Source organism: Mustela putorius, unplaced genomic scaffold (genome assembly GCF_011764305.1).
Source record: "Mustela putorius furo isolate JIRA1106 unplaced genomic scaffold, ASM1176430v1.1 tig00000929_pilon_pilon_pilon, whole genome shotgun sequence".
Classification (NCBI taxonomy): Eukaryota; Metazoa; Chordata; class Mammalia; order Carnivora; family Mustelidae; genus Mustela; species Mustela putorius.
The window spans coordinates 256,536-273,248 of record NW_025421520.1 but is presented as its reverse complement, the minus strand read 5'-3'; the positions used below and the strand labels follow the sequence as shown (position 1 = coordinate 273,248).

At 59.6% G+C, this 16,713-nt stretch overlaps 1 protein-coding gene across 3 annotated transcripts in view; it reads right to left on the bottom strand.

Annotated features, from left to right (window-relative positions):
- VIPR2 (vasoactive intestinal peptide receptor 2) overlaps nucleotides 1–16,713 on the bottom strand; it is a 58,412-nt gene that overhangs the window by 19,541 nt on the left and 22,158 nt on the right. For all 3 annotated transcript variants that reach the window (XM_004766021.3, XM_004766020.3, XM_004766019.3), the window contains exons 3-4: nucleotides 16,455–16,562; nucleotides 12,557–12,654 (exon numbers count right to left, since the gene is read on the bottom strand). In XM_004766021.3, coding sequence (XP_004766078.1) covers nucleotides 12,557–12,654; nucleotides 16,455–16,562 — 206 coding nt within the window. The remainder of the gene's footprint in view (nucleotides 1–12,556; nucleotides 12,655–16,454; nucleotides 16,563–16,713) is intronic.

Here is a 16,713-nt window from a genome sequence, read left to right as displayed (position 1 = left end):
GAAGTTAACGGTCTCAGCTCTCCCCCCAATGTCGTCAGATCTTCAGACCGAGGTGAACCCGGAGGTTAGGGTGACGACCTCTGCCCGGCAGGAAGGAGAGCTGCGGCTCACGGGCAGTGCGTACGGGGCACGTGGGTGCTCAGCGGGTTGGGGTCACATCCACGTGCCGGATGGATCTGGGTTTGCAGCCCTGGGCTGCGTCACGGCTCTGTCCTTGGCCCATACGACGGGAAAGGCAGCAGCGACCCCACTCCCTTTTTGGTAAGGACTCTCGCTTCAGCTCCTCCCAGAAGCTGACGGCACAGGGCCCTGCCCTCCAGGGCTTCCCCAAGGCTTCTCACAGGAGCATCGGGGGCAACGTCAAGGCGCGGATAAGTCACTGAATACAGCAGGCAGCTGGGTGGGGAGGACCCAGCGTGGGGACCCCAGGGCAGAGGACGAGGCCGGCTTCTCCTTGCCTGGCGGACACAGACTTCCTCCAGAACAAGGCTCTGTCCCTCGGGGGCTCTTACCTGCCTCTTGCCCCTCTTCCCAATTTTCCTAAGACCACAGAGGGTTCAGGCCCGCCCACCTACGACTGTGCCCTCCGCAGGCCTCCATTCACAGGGCACCGGCAGGAACCGGAGGGGGCCTCTGCTTCTGTGTGGGGCGAAGTGGTGTTGCTCCAGAAGAACAGCTGCTAGATTATTAAGTCCCCGCCATCCCCAGACAAGGGTGAGACCTGAAAGCCCAGTCAGCTCGTGGATCTGGCCACTGCAGGCCGATCGAGAGGGTTCTTTTCTCCGCTGACGGATGTTGTGGGTTTCCTCTCTCAGCCGCAAGCACGATGCAGGACAGAGGAGCCCAGCCTGGCGTGGGGCGCGAGCCGGGGCTCAGGGGACCTCGTGAGGGCCGCGACCATGTCTGAGGTGGCTGTGCCAGGAAGCTGAGGGAGCTGAGGAGGCAGGGCCTGGGCTGCCACCCCGGGAGGGCCAGGTGGTCGGGGACAAGGGGGCGGCTCCGTTTAAAGAGATCTCAGGGGAAGGGGGCCTGGATGTTAGATGCGTCAGGAACCTGGGATTTCATTTTCCATCACCAGAAAACATTCGCTTTGTGTATCATATGATATCTTTAATGTGGTCTTCCTTCCCCCGTGGACAGTCCCTACGATGCACGGCCTCGGCAGGGCCAGGGGGAAAATCTGGAAGGGGCAGCCTGGCTGCTGGAGGCATTCGCTCCCAGGCAATGCTGGCGTGATGCTTCCTTGCACAGAAACGGCTGTCAGTACCGCTCGGGTCCTGAGAGCCACAGCACATGTGACCGATGGCCAAGTTCCACACCCTGGAGCAGGAGGACCACCCTGAGTCCCTTGCAGATACACGGCCATGTGTCGAGGTTGATTTCCTTGGAAAGTCTCTCACCACCATCACCACAAATCAGGAAGACAAAGAAGTCCAGGAAACTTCCCCTTCTCAACACTTCAGTACTTGTGAGGAGCCAGCGAGGGTGAGGGGCAGGCAGTGGGGACCCTCCGCCCTGAGTCACTTCGGGCTGGGCCAGCAAACTCCTGCCTAGCTTCTGCTCGGCAGCCCTGCCTGGGAGGGGGCGACGTCCGAGACGGCGGCCAGGCTGGTCCTTCCCTGCCAGCCCGTGCTGGGGACCTGCCTCCTGAGCCGCCCAGCAAGTGTGTGGACAAAGTGATGCCCTCTTCTCACTGTCCACGAGTGCAGGTCTGTGCAGGTGTTGCCAGCAGACAGAGCTCCTCTCACGGACGCGGAGGGCCCAGCCAGTGTCGCCCAAACAGTGGGTCATAACTAGGGTGACGACGGACTACGGTTGGCTCAGGCCTGGCTTGCATCTGGCGTCTGGAGCTCTCATTACTAGCTCCTCCTTTCTCCCTCAAGAGGCCAGGTTTGGCGGACATACAATACAGTCACCCTATTACAAGCCGTTCGTAGGGTTTGCAACCAATTCAGTGGGCAGCGACCCACATTTGAAGGAGAGTAGCCTGGAGAATGCGGTTCTGTGAGATGTTCGTGCTGCCCTGCCCGTGTGCTGGGTTTCCAGCTGTGCACTTTGCCCGAAGGCGCCGAGAGACTGCTGGCCAGACCAGAGACCTCTGACTCACGCCAGCACAGTCTCAGAAGCTTTCTGGTAAAAGCTGCGCCGCCTGTCACCTCTCCCCTCAGCGAACTTGACACAGGAGCTCCGCGGCGCTCTCTCCTGAACCCACGATGCCTTCATCACACACCCCGCTGGGAAAACAATGGTCTCCCAGACCCCTCGCAGAACAGTTTGCCTGCGCATCAGCAAGCACCTTTGCATCAGGGGCAGAGAAAACACCACGGACACGCAGACCCTTCTTCTTAGGACGGGTCCCCCTTGAACTGGAAGGCACAGTTCCCGTCCTCAGGGCGCATGAAGTCCTGTCGGGTGAACAGCACCCAGACACAGCTGGGAAACGACGCGGGAGAGCTGGCCTACGCGTCTCACTCCGAGTTCAGACTGAAGAGCCGAGCTGGGGCAGGAACACGTGGGTGGTGGAGCTGCCGGAGGAGAGCTCGGCGGGGAGGAGAAGCCTGGGGCTCCAGGGGGGGGTGGTGGGGGCGGCCAGCCAGGTGGAGCAGGGGCGTCGGGGGACAAGACCACCACTAGTGACACTGGCTCTGTCCCTTCCCGACTCCAGGGCTCACGAAGTCCGACCCCCTCGTGGAGTGGCCAGCAAGGCTTAAAGGCTGTGCTTGCTTCACGCAGCAGGACACGCTGGAGTGTGATGGCCAGTCCAGGGGACGTCACCTGGGGGCGTGGTTTCTGGGGCTGCGGCAGGATTTCAGGAGCCTGGGGACTAGCAGCCCTCTGTCAGATGACAAGGACGTGCCTGTTCTCGCCATAAAAAGTGGAAACCTGAGGCTTTCTTTGTTTTACTAATTTGTTTATGACTTATTTATTTGTTCGCGGGGGAGGGGCAGAGGGAGAGGGAGAGAATCCCGGGCAGACTCCCACTGACTTGAAGTCATGACCCCAAGATCACAACCTGAGCCAAAACTAAGGGTCAGGGGCCTAACCTCGGTGCCCCAAGGCTTTCTTTGAAACAAACGTGTTAGAGATCACTAGAAACCACCCCCGATTTATGGGGAATGAGGTCCCAGGATCCATTTATTCCCCTAGTGTGCGGCAAGACATCAAAGTCCCACTCCCAAGACGTGCACCCCGTCTCGAGGTTCAGGGCAGAGCTCACAACCACCTGTTGTAAAACGTCGCAAGCGGAGGTTTTCCTCTTGATATTTCCTGGGCAAGTGTCTTCTGAGCCCCACGTTGTCCACTAAAGCCGTTCTGCTCAGGCGACTGTGGCGATACTCAAAACCTTGGTGGAGGGCTCCCCACTTAATAAAATGTGACACGAAATTCATTCAGTTCTCCCAAGAACCTTGGGACAGAAGCAAGTCCCCGTTAACAGATGAGGGACATGAACTCCAGGAGGGGAGAAGCATGTTTAAGGATACGGGCCCTGAAGCTGCCGGCCGGAAACCCACGGTGCCATCCCCCACGAGGGCCACGGTTACTCTTTTGTTTTGATTTTATTCTTTAAGAGGAATTAGTGCTGCCTGTAAGGGGTGTGGAAGTTGCCACTTCATGCTGACAACGAACGAATCAAATTGAAAAACCAACCACCTTTCTTGGATCAGCAAGAGGGGAAGGACACAGGACCCGCGGCTGCCCCACAGCGGGGGACCGGGCGCCGTCACGGGAGTCCCTGCTTGCCGGGGCAGAGTCATGAGACTGACGACTACTTCCACGGCGGCCATCGAGGCGGCCCGGCATGGGCGAGCGCGGCAAGTGGGTAGGGAGAGAGAACAGGGCCCAGACAGAGAGCCATGGCGTTTGACAAAGGGGCAGAAGCAATCCAGTCACATGCCGCCAGAACTTGTGGCAACGTGCGCCCACCAGGACTGGAGGTTCAGAGCTCACAGTGGCACTGGAATGAATGCGGAATAGGTCAGAGGTCCTCCCGAGAAACACGAACCTAGGAAACTGCTGTTGGACGTCCGAGGGGAGAAGGAGACCACCCTGGCTGCGGCAGCAGAGACACGGTCCGAGAAGGGAGTAGCTAATACGCAGACGCATTAAATAACGCATATGATCGTGACTCCCACTCCGCGATGGAGCTGCGGCTGCAGAGACACGGTCCGAGAAGGGAGTAGCTAATATGCAGACGCATTAAAGCCCGACTCCCACTCCGCGATCAGCCATGCTGGAGAGCAGGAAGATGTGCACAGGCTGGGGACACCCCAATGAAGGACGGGCGCACAAAACACACGAAGAACTCTCAGAACCCAACCGGAAAAAGAGAACCCCTTTAAAAAAAAACACCCATTTTGGAAAAACTAGAGCCCCCACCAGAGAACACGTACAGATGCTCAGTAAGTCACGGAGACACACTCCCCATGAAGCACGGAGCGTGGTGCCCGGGGACCTGGGCTTGTGCTCCTGGGATCAACACCACACACAGGACAGCAGGTGCCCCCGGCTCGGGCCTACATTCCACGTCTGCTTCTCCCGGCCAGAAATGGTAACAACCGTGCTGCGTCCCTTGGCCTGTCGGGGATTAAATGAGACTGTCCACACAGGGCTTCCTAAATGCCCTTAGTAAGTGATTTATGTTACTTGGTCTGATTTTATAATGCAAACCGTTGTTACAACGAAAAAGATCTTAAAGTTTATTAATCCAACGATCCACGTCCTCCTTATCGAAGTGAGGAAACACTTGTCAAGCCTGTCCATGGGCTGCATTCACAGAAAAGGTCAGAACCGGCTGGAGAAGGGGCTTCTCTTTCCCGTCCAGTCCAGACGGGCCCTGCAGGGGAAAGCCAGGGCCCGCAGCCAGAGCCTCCCCGTGGCTGCTTCTGAGCAGTAAATCAGGGCCTTTTCTAGGTGTGGATGTGCTTGCAGAGTCACGAGGAAACAGGCACGGGTCCTGCCTGTAGCCGTCAGAGATATCTGGGCATCTGGGACACGTGTTGCCTCCACGTGGGAGCTGGGCTCCATGGGTCAGCGCACACCACGGAGAGCTCAGTGCTAATGATCTAGGAGCTGAGGCGTGCGTATGCGCATGTGTGTGCATGGGTGTACGCGTGCATGTGTGTGACTGTGCGTGTGCACATGCCCGTGTGTGTGTGCATACACGCCTGTGGCCAGTGCCCCACGCCCTCCTCTCCTCTGGGAGGGCATCCTGGAAGATGCCCCGTGGAGGGGAGGTTGACGTCCGAGACTGTCCCAGACTCCTGCTCTCAATAAACGCTGCTTTCCCAGAGCACCTCGGCTTTGCTCTTTCTCTCAGGGCCCGCGGCGATAACGGTGACCTGACTTCGCCGCTTCTCCCTGCGCGGCTACAGGGCGACATCTGAAGGGGAGGCTCACGCCACTCAGCTCGCCGGGCCGCCCCTTCGTTTGAGTCTCTACGCGGAGCGTTCCTTCGTTGGTGTGGAGGGCTCAGAGGAGAGAAATGACTTTCTTTTAAAATCCAAATACGACATTTCTGAGGTAAAGAGCCGTAGATACGGAGCATTTAATTCCCCTGACACCCAAGTGTCATTGTCAGAAACGTCAGAGTGAGCTCAGCTGACGCCATCTCCAAGATCAGGCCGTCTACTGTATTCTTCAGGAACACATCCCGCACAGCAGAAAGACTGAGGAATGTTCCAGACTGGAAGCCGCTCACGCGTCACAACGAGCTGGTGCCAGGACCCAGCCAGCACTGGGGCCCAGACGGCAGACGGGTAGCAGCAAAAACGGCACGTTTCCCAAGCGGGGTTACAGTGCTGAGGTTAGAGATTACGCTCACTTCCATCACGTTTCAGGAGCCACGGGGAGCCCGCGCAGCCGGCGGTTGGTTGGTTGGCTGGTGCCCACACAGCTCGGCGGTTCACGGCCAGCACCGCAGCCGTGGCGAGACTCTGCCTGGAGAACGGGGGACGTGTGCGGGGCCCCCGCACCCTCCGTGCACGAACGGCACCACACGGACGCAGTGGGACAGTTGGGTTTCCTCACCTCCCAACAAAGCCCCGACTTAAAAGGCAAATGTAACTGAGAAATGATCTGACAAACCTGGCATACTTTTAAGAGGTTTTTCTTTTTGGACTAAAATTAGATTTTATTTGAGTACAAAAGTAACATATTCTTATTTCTGAGAAAGTCATAAATATAACAAAGAGACTTTTAAAGGGAGAACAGAGCTCTTACGAGGACCTCCTGGACCCGAGGAGCTTCTGTCCTTCGTCAGCGGCTCTCGTGGCTCTCAGGCCACGTCCAGCTGCAGACCCCGCAAAGCACACCGAGGTGACCATCCGTCAGCAGGGAGCTCCGTCGAACCTCCTCTTCCTCTTGCTAGGCCTCTGACAGAGCTCGCTCGTACCCAGTGGAGCAAATCCCGTCGACCCTCCCCTTTGTTCCATTATTTCAGTCAGTCCTAAGACGCGAACATCGAACGGAGAAACAGTTGGACTACTCGTTGAAGAGCTGGTTGTTCCCCGACTGCCGGGGACCCTCTGTCCTGCTCCCGCCTGTGGCATGGCCAGGGCAGCTGGCATCCGGGCCCTGCAGACTGCCGGCCACCTCGCCTATCTGTCCCGGCAAGGCTGCTCACGGACAAGCCCAAGGGAAGCAGGGGGCCAGGAGGTCAGACCCTTCTTGAGAGCACTGTTCCGGGTCGAGACCCGTCTGGTGTCATTCGACCCGCTGCCGGGGGCCCCAGCCAGCCACCCGAGTCTGCCCGACACACCCAGGTCCATGGATACAGCCAGTCCTCGCCAGACGGAGGCCTTGTGCTCCCCGGAGCAGGGCCCTGGGCTCGTGGCAGAGTCTTCCGTCTCCTGGGAGACTGCACGGTCTCTCTCCCTGTGACAGTCTGTCTTTATATTTCTTAACTTCTCATCCACATTCTTTTTTGGCCTTGGAAAGACGCATTCTTTATTCAGCAAGTATCACACATCGTTGTCTCCGGTTCAGTTAAAAGTAGCGTGAAAATAGCCCATAATGGTGCCTGTCTTCCGAACCTGCCCCTGCTCACGGTCGGATTTCTGCCCAGACCCGAGTCAGCCGTTCCCATGAGCTCGGGCCCTGTCCCTGTGGCTGCAGCTCCGGGTCCCGCCGCTGCTTCCGGCGTTCTGACCCAGGCTTCCTGACGGTGTTGCCCGCTCTGGGCCCTCGCTGGATCTCCGAGCCCAGTGTCTCCGGCGCCCGCCTGGCGGCCTGGCTCCCAGGGTCCCCTGAGCCATCCGCCAGTGCGGGACTCACGCGCCCCTGAAAGCCACAGTGGGAAGCTCGCTCCTGCTGTGCGACGGGAAGCAGAGCAGACGCAGCCGCCGGAGCTGGGTCAGAAGCTGGATTAAACGGGGACCTGTAAGGGGAGCCAGCACGGGCCAGAGGGGCCCAGATCTCCCGTTAGTTGGCGTAGCTAGTTAGTCAGGTTAGTTGGTCAGGTTAGCTGGCACGCCATACCCAGGGCTCTCCTCCTGGCCCCGCGTCTCCCAGGCAGCTGCTCAGCACATCCCTGGGCGACAGGCCCCCGCGCCGCCCCCTCCCCCACACCGCCAGGCAGTGGGGTAGCAGCACACGCCCTCGTGAGGGCTGAGCGAAACGGTGCGGCCAGACACCCAGCCCTGGGGTCTCTGTTGTCAGAGTGGGGAGCCCCGGGAGGCCACACCAGCAGTTAGGCAGCAAGAGTTACTGGTGTGTCTGGAAGCTGAGAGGAGAGAGCAAAAATATTTTTAGAAATATGGCATAATATGGAAGAAATGTATCCGCTTGATGCATGGGGAGGCTGACGTGCCAGACAGCTCTGTCGGCTAAATTTAGCTGAAGCGCTCTTTCTTGAAGAACCGTGTTAGCAAATATACAATATAGGAGACACGTGGAGGGTTCTGTCTTGCGTGTCTGTGGCACACAGGACGCCAGGGTGTCATCGGGGGCTGTCCCTTGAAAGGGCAGGCATGCGCTGGAGGGGAGAGTCATGCATGCTGACCAGCACAGAGCCGAGGGGGCAGGGGCTGCTCTGGGTCCTTCTGTGTTCGTCTGGAAGACTCCTGGTACTCAGGAGAGAGGAGGAACCTCCGACGCCACGGACACTTGTGGTTGCTGAATTTCTAGGTGTTTCCATGTTTCACCAGCTCTCAGCATCCCTGGAGACGGGATGGGGAACTGAGGCAGGGAGCCTGGCCTGAGGGAGTGTCCCGGGCTGGGGCCTCAGGACTGCCCGGGACACGCAGGAGAAAGGCCAAGAGACTGCCGTGGTTGGGGAGCCCCAGGGCAGAGGGCCGGGCCCGCAGGGACGGACGACCAGGCCGGTAGCTCCAGGAGGAGGACCCTCGCTGGCAGTGCCCCCTGAGGCGGAGGGCAGGACCCTAGGACCGCTTCTTCGGCCCAGGAGACCCCCAGCTCCTGTGAGCAGGGATCCTGCAGAACCCCAGGACGGGGGAGGCTTGGGAAAGGACAGAGGGCCGCTCCTGGCGTGACCTCTGTGGGCCCCCGGGGGGCTCCTCAAATCCCCTTACTGGGAGGAAGCACTTTGTGCAAAGATTCGAAAATCAAAGGCCTGAGAGGAAATTGCTCCTGAAGGTGGTTTTGGGGGGAAAGGGTCAGAGGCAAGGAAGCCTGGACCCGGAACCAGGACCTCGTGACAGAGAGAGGCTGAGCCAAGCCTGGCGGGCTTCACGGTCTCACCACGGCTCGCGATGCGAGGCCAGCCAAGCCCCCTGGGACTCGCGGGCTGCCTTGCTGCGGGGTGAGAAGCAGCTTCTGCAGGGGTTCCCGCAACCCTCTGAGCGGCCCCGGGGCTTCGGATCCCTTCACGGGCCTCCCCTGACTTCATTTTATCTTTCGATTCCCTCACCACATGGAGCCAAGCCTGTGGCTTTTGTGGAGGCTAATTTTTTTCTTGAATTTAATTAATTCAGAAACCAGTGAAGTTTGTACGCACAACACCCAGAGCACAGTCTGGCTGTGTGACAGCAGGAAATCCAATTAAAATCATAAAACCAGGAGGCTGGTGCGCTGCTGATGAGATGAGGAATGACATCGGAAGCAGAGTGTGCCGGGCTCACGGCCAGGGCCGCCCTCCCCTTGGCCGCCCGAGGAGACCCAGCTGGTGCCCCAGCCCCGCCGGGCCCCGGCATGACCGCCACGCCGCGTGGTTCTCGTCTTCCGCAGGATTCCTTAAACAAGCAAGTATTCAGAGCGTGCGAACGGCGGAAGCCGCTGTCAGGAAGGAACGTTACTCACTTTGGTTTTGTGCCATCATTGTCTTCGCGTCCCCATGTGAAAATATTTTGACTTTCTCAGCCATTAGTAGGGAATATGCATTCATGATATTTGTAGAATCTCTGAAATGTTTAACCAAGAGGAAAAATGGCTCCTCAGACTGGACGGAAATGCAGGAGAAGCAGCGACACCGCGCTTCACGCAGGCGCGGCCCGGCCGCAGGCCTCTGGGGGCGGGAAGCGTCGTCCGCCGGTTTTCCTGGGAAGGCCTCCAACGGCAGAGCCTGGCGGGTCACGTGTGCCCATGTGGCCTTGGACGCCAGCTCTCAGCCCTGCCCACGATCACGCTGGGCTCGTGATAACGGGACAGATTCACAGCACCGGGGTTCCCAAGAAACGACCGAATGAGGACGGGCCCACCCTCAAACCGGGACCCACCGGCCTGAAGAAGTGCTGCCTGGAGGACTGGGATGTTCTGCGTCCACCCGCCAGGGGTCCGGGGCACCGGCAGAGAGGAATGATGGTTGTGTCAGAGCAACCCCGACTCCTGGCCAGAGGGCCAAGGCCGTCCCTGTCACCGGGGCCTGTCCTCTTGCCCCTGAAATGGTCTGACCACGCCCATTAGGGTCACCTGGGAGCGGGTGTCATGGGCAGCTGTCCCGAAGCCGCTCCTGGTCACTGTGAGGACGGGCAATCCCCATTCCTGGTCATAACGCAGGGACGGCAGGACAGGGCCTGTGAACTCGTCCTGCTCCAGAACCGTCCTGAGGCTGGGGATCGACTCTGTACCCGTTCAAGACCTAGTCTCAGAATGCCGCCAGGATGGTCTCCTGGTTTGGTCCCACGGAACAGCTGAAAGCAGTTTGGGACGAGTCTAGAACCTGACATCCCCAGGCGTCTTCCTGTGAAAACGTGCTGGGAATCCCGATTTGATGTGAACAGGTCACGGACTTCAGGCCACACCCGGCGTCTGCCTGCCCCACGGGTGACCCGCGAGCTGACGTCCCACTGGGGCTTCTTGCAGAATCCCGTCAGGACGAGAGGAAGGACGTGGACTCTCACTCTGCCGTGTAGGATGCCGTGACCGGTGTGCCACGCCCGACGTGGGGCGATTCCCCCACCAGGAGGCTGCGGCTCGGAGCTGGAGGCTGCCGTTGGAGCCGGTGAGAAGGCAGAGGAGCCGAGAGGGCGCGTTGCGGCCTTCGATGCTGAGCATGTGTCCTTGGAGCGATCCTGGGAGCTGCTCTGCGTCTAGGCCTCCCTGGTCACAAGCCCGGCCGAGGGTGTGAACCACCCCTTGTGTCCTCACATCCGGCCCACGGTCCCCGGACAGCAGGGACACACAGGCCCCATGGTGGCTGCCTGCTGGCCGGAGAGCAAAGGTGCCGACAAAGGCTTCACCGGAGGCTCAGCGGGTAGATCTGACCCAGACGCGTCTGGGATCGCACGACAGAAACCGAGCCAGGCCCTGACCACGTCGGGTCACAACCGAAGCTCAGCGTTTCCGTCTGAAAGGCGGGTGGTCACGCAGACGGAAGACCGGGGGTGGGGGTCGTGAGCGATGTTAGAAAAACTGTAGACTCTCAGCTCTAAGGGAGTAATAGGGTCCGTGTCTCACCCCCACAAAACCAAAATAAATAAATATGTGGGGTGACGGGTGATTGTTTGACCGAGAGATCACTTCACAGTGCGCTCATGTACACGCACCGAAGCACCGGGCTGTCACATGTGCCGTGGGGGCCGGTCTGCTCTGGGCCAGCGCCGAGCGCAGGAGCTGTGACGGAGGGAGTCCAGCAAACTGGTTGGTGTCCTGACGCCTGTAAGGCTTAGGGAGACCGTCGCTTCTGAGCGCGCGACAGCATCATGCCCAAGGAGACGACGTACGTACTTAGTTAAAAACTACTTTATTGTTAGAAAATGCTAATTACCCTCCGAGCTTGCAGCGAAGGCTACTCAGTGGTCACAGGTCACTGGAACAAGGATCCCAGGAAAACATCAGAACTACTGCCAGAACGAGCGCCACGTGACACAGAGAGACGAAGTGAGCAAGTATCTCTGGAAACATGCCCCACAGACAGGGCGGCGCTGCCCCTGCGGAAACACAGCATTGAGGGACGCCTGTTCCGTAAGTGCGTCTGCGTCCGCGCGTCCGTCCTGCCTCAATGGGGAAAGGGCACCCGTGATGACACGGGTAAGCGACGCGGCCCACAGCACGCGCTCGGCCACAGCAACGACGCCAGCATCGTTCCCACGGACCGCGGGCCCCGTGTCAGGAAACTCAACCTTCGCTTAGTGAGACACTGGCTGAAGCGCGAGGTTCCTCCTTCTCCAGGTTTACAGATTTGTTTGTAAAGGAATTGGCTGCGAACCGTGAATCTTAGTGAGGAGAGCAAAGACAGTCCCACTGTACAAGAGGGGCACGAAAGGTGTGTCACCCCCAAGAAGCGGACCTGACCGTGACCCAGTAGAGTCTCCACGGTGGGGAGGCGGGTGCGGGGCTGGAGGCAAGGTGCGGGAGTAGCTGGCTGTTCCCCGAGGCTCTCCCAAGGGCCTCCAGCACCTTCCCACCCCGTGGGGTTGCAGGGGACGGGGAACGAGACACCAGGCCTTCACGTTGATAGGGCGTTCGCCTGTCGCTAACGGGCGCTGGGGTCACGTGAAGGAAGGCGACCCGAGGGGAGGACGGTGACCTGGTTTCCCGGTGGCAGACCCAGTAAAACCACAATCCCACAGCCTCGCTGGCTGAACGAGCCGGAAAGAAGGCCACGCCAGACCAGCCCTGGGGCTCAGCGGAGCTGAGCAGGCTCCAGTCGACACAGCATTTGAACAGTCGCGTTCCCAGAGAAAGGGATCCCCCTGCGCACACCTCTGGGGCCATCTGTGACACTCCGGCCATCAGCACACCCTGGGCACGGCCAGCCGGGAACGGCTGCAAGCTCCAGAGCCGGGCGCCTCTCCTGCTGCTGGCTCGCGGCTAGAAACCCCACTGCACGGCTTCTGGAGAGCCCGCTTTGTGGCAGAGTCCTAAACAGACCAAAGAAACGCATCGGCAGAATGGCGCTCATTAACGCTCCTCTCAGGCCTGCAGAGCCACTTAGCCTCCCTGGAGGCCAGCGACAGAGTCAGGCTCTCCTGCCTCCGAAACGACAGAACCCCAGACCGAAGCCAGGTGCCAGGCCCAGGACTGAAACAGGAACGCGGCCCACACTGGCCACGAGGAAGCAGCTCTTTGGAGGCGTTTGTGTCCGGCAGCTCAAGGACACCGTTCCGTGGTCGCTTCCGGAAAAGGGTCTGGGAAGCACGGGACCTGCACGGGCCCTTACCTTGCTGTCGTCCTCGGCGTCACTGTAGCCGCACGCGTCCACGAAGTCGGGAAACATCTCTGACCAGCCGTGACTCGTGCAGTTTTTGCTTATGTTTCCTGGAAGACAGAGTGCGGGCGTCAGGCCTGCAGGTCCCCAACAGCTGGCCTGAGGGGTGACGGCGGGCACGGCCCCATATGCTTCCTCTCTCTGGCAGCGAGGAGCTCAGCCTCAGCCTGTTCAGCCACTTCACGGCGTGCGCCTTCAGCCCTGCCACCCCCGGGCTCCCCACCCACGGAAGTGGGGTTTGGAGGGGCCTCAGTGGCTCGCAGGTGACTTTCTGGTCACGGGGCCCAGCGAGGTGGCTGTAACGGCTGGTTTCTGATTATTTAGGAGCGCAAGGAAAGGTGACAGACTCATATTCTGCCCAGAAAGAGCGTGATCACCAAACCGCAGCCGTTCCAGAGTCGGCCATTCCCCTGCACCCTGCCCCGGCCAGCTCCCTCGCTCGGTCGCCCGGGGCGTGACCCCACAGGCAGCGCTGTCCCTGATGTAGACCCGCAGACGGTCGGGGAGACGCAAACCGCGTGAAATGAAGGCAGTGCTTGTCTCCTGGCACCACTTTCTTTTGGTCTTAATTAACGGAAACACGTATGTTAAACTCAGGAATGCCACGTTCCCTCTAAAAGAAGGTGTCAGACACCGGGTGTCTCAGTAGGTTGAGCCTCGGACTGTTTCCGCTCAGGCCATGACCTCCGGGCCCTGGGACAGAGCCGGGTGTCGGGCTCTGCGCTCAGCGTGGAGTCTGCCGCAGACGCTCTCAAATAAATAAATAAATAAATAAATAAATAAATAAATAAATAAAATTTAAAGGAAGATGTGGTGCTGAGTGACCTGAGGGCCGGACCCTTGGTGACGGCGGGAGCTCGCGGGGCAGGCAGTGGGACGCTCAGGCCTGGGAAGGTGCTTCCCACCCTTGGCGCTGGGAGTTCAGCGGCCGACCAGCCACCAACTTCCTCCCTGACTCATGGCCCCCGGGGCTCTCCGAAGAGCAGAGCCCGACTCCGGTCGTCTCTGCCTGTCTTGGGCCAGTGCCGTGAAGCAGACTCGGCGGGCATCACGCTTCCCATTTTATAGATGACACTGAGGTTCAGTAACATACCCAATGTTCTGTAATGACTGAGTGGTGGAGTAGGTTTACTCACTCAAAACCCCGGGGTGGCCTGTGTGATCAGTCAGACAGAATCTAGAGCCAAGCACACTCACGCTGAGGTGATAATATGCACAAGCGATTGCCTGCACCTTGCGTGCAGGCCAGTGGGAGGGCCCAGACCCTGACCTTCTGGCAAGAAAGGGGGTTAGGGGACCCCGGCAAAGCCCCTCGCAGGGTCACGTGGGCTTGCTCTCTCACTCTCCAACACGGCGTTTCTGAGTCCAGGCCCAAACCTCCTCCTGCTCTCGTCCCAGGGGCCCTGGGGGCAGCTGGAGGGCAGAGACCCCAGTGGATAGTGGAGGCAAGACGGAGTCCTGTGACGTGAGGGGGCCCAGAGAGGTGGGGGGGAGACTGGGCGGTAAGACGGAGGAGCCCCGGGAGGTGAAGGCAGGACCAGGGGAGGGAAGGTGGAGAGGACGCACCCTTCTGTCCTCTGCGGGTGGACCTCGTCTGTGGGACCCTCTGCCCTACAGGAGCCTCACCACACGGGGGGGGGCCTCTCAGCTCAGCTGCACTGCCTAGGGGCCCTCAGCAGAGTCGTGACGGGTGCCTCCGTCCCTGATCCCCAAGGCTGACCCCGGGCGCCCGGTCCTTCGCTCACGGAGCATACGTCTGCGGCGGCTATTGGGAGGGTCCTTGGTCTTCCCCCGAGGCGGAGGGGTGGGTGCGTCTGCACTGCCCAGAGCACCGTGTCTATGGGGCGTGGAGGTCCCCGCTCTCCAGAGAGAGCAGCTCCCCGTGTGAGCTCCGCGTCGCAGGCGCGGCAAGCCCCACCGCCGGCGTGGGGTCGGACTCCGACGTCCGGCTCATCGCGGGGCTTGCGTGCGTCCTTGCAGCACAGGTGGGCGTGTGCTCCGGCCCCTTCTGTCCCCGACGCGGGGCACACCCACCCTCTCTGCCCCCACAGCACCGCGAGGTCTCGGCCCTTCAGAACAAGTCCTGCTCCTCTCCGAGCCTGTCCCCTGCCCCTTCACTCGGCAGCTCGCTTCCGCCCCTTTTAGAGACTCGTTCTGGTGCTGCACTGGGTCCTCGCTGGATGTCGAGACTTTTATCTCTGCCGAATTTCGTTTCTGGGGCCTCAGTCCACTGTCACCTGATGCCTGTCGGCTCGGACCCAGCCCTGCTCAGCCCCCGGCTCTGCATCACGCCCACGTTCCTCCAAGGGATTGCATGAATGCTCCAAGCCTTCCACGTGGGCCGTGACTTGTCAACAGCCTGTGTGAGCACCTCCTGCGTCACATCTCTGTGACCGGCTGAACGACAGACTGTCCAGCTGTGACTTAGGGAAACGCCTGCAAATCTCTGGTGGGAGAGATGCCCCCCATGGTAGCAAGGCCGCGTCCTCCTCCCGCTTGGACAAGAAAAGAGCATCAAGCGTTTAACCCAAGACAGCCTGGGATTCTCATTCCCCAAAGCAGAGGATGCCCAGGGGTTCCACACACAGACAGGCTCTGAGCGGCCCCGGGCACTGGGCGCCCCGACGGCTCCTGTCTCACAGAGGCTGGGCGCTCACACCAACGCCCCAGGAGCCAGAGCTCTTGTGTTTGTCAGCGTGAACCCCTGGCTGCCCGCCGAAGCAGCCAGAGCCATCTGATGAGGGGAGGCCTGGGTCTATGCTAGTTCGCTTGGGATTTCTGGGAGAACATTCTAGCTCAAACCATTTGGTAGAAACATTATTGACGCACAGGATATTTTCTAAACTTCAGCTTCTCCGAGGTGATTTAATGATTCTGAGCTGAAGATGACTGTGACTGAGCACGACTTCCGTCCTCTCTCCCTGTGCCACTGACTGACTAACCAAGGAACGTGTCCCCTTGCCAGTCACAGAGAGGAAAGAAAGCCTTTTTCTTTCGAGCCTCCTTATTCTCACGCCAGTCTGCGCCCCGGCATTCTGCTTACGGTGCTTCAACAGTTCTGGTTCTCAGTGTCTTTACCCTGTAATGTTTGCTCGAGATGAAAACAGTTCTCTAGAGAACGCCAAATATCAGGACTTTCTAATTTCCAGATGTATCTTCTCTTGCCCATTTTTCCAGACAGATTTTCTCATATTATAAAAATCTGGATCGTGTAAAACAAAAAGCACAGCGCAACAGAACCCCCTTCTTGGGGACAAGCTGAGAGGCTGCACCGCTGTGCAGAAACCTGGCCTAGGACAGGCGGCAACCCCTCGTGGCCAGCCCCCTCGGACCCGGGAACAGAGACCGTGGGACCTGAGGAGTCAGTTGCGATGAATACGATGTCCCCTGTGGACAAGGAGCCGTCTGGGCTCCAGGAGAGGCTGGCCGCCGTCCCTGAGTGCCCTGAGCATCAGGGCTCCTTAGAACCTGTGGGGAAGGCTCCCTGAGAGCTCCGGGCAGCCACACATGGAGGAAAGCATGGAACCACATGCGTGTTCTCGGTGCGCAAAGCCCACTGGCCCTCATGGGCATTGCCACCTCCCCCCATTTTGGTGCCCAGGCCCCGTCTGTCCTGTATGGGGCTCATGGGTCCACGCTTGCCTGAGACCTGCTCTCGCCCGGGGTTTGCTTTCAGGTGGCTTTCAGCAAGGAGCTTCTCCGTTCCCCGCTCCTAAAACCAGTTCAGCCCACGAGGCACAGCTGTCCCGACTCCCTTCGTAAAGGAGACCGGCAAGCTGCTTCCTGGAGCCTCAACGGGGAAGCCAACCGCAGCCTCTGCGCAGGCTTCCACAATGCGGACAGACGGTACCTGGTTTGCTGTAAAAGTTGCTGAACACTTTGGGACAGGGCACGGTGACGGTCTCGCCGATGTCCGCGGGGCGCCAGCAGGTAATGTTGTCCCAGACACCAGTGCAGGCTGGAGGGAGAGACAGAGAGAGAGAAGGACTAAGGCAGCACTAGGGAAGCAGAGGCATCGCTGCTCCTGGGGATGCCCAGGCCGTTGCAGCAAGTCGTGGGTTTTAAAGCTTTGCAAGGAGATAGCCCGTTACTCAGATAGTTGTCTGGCA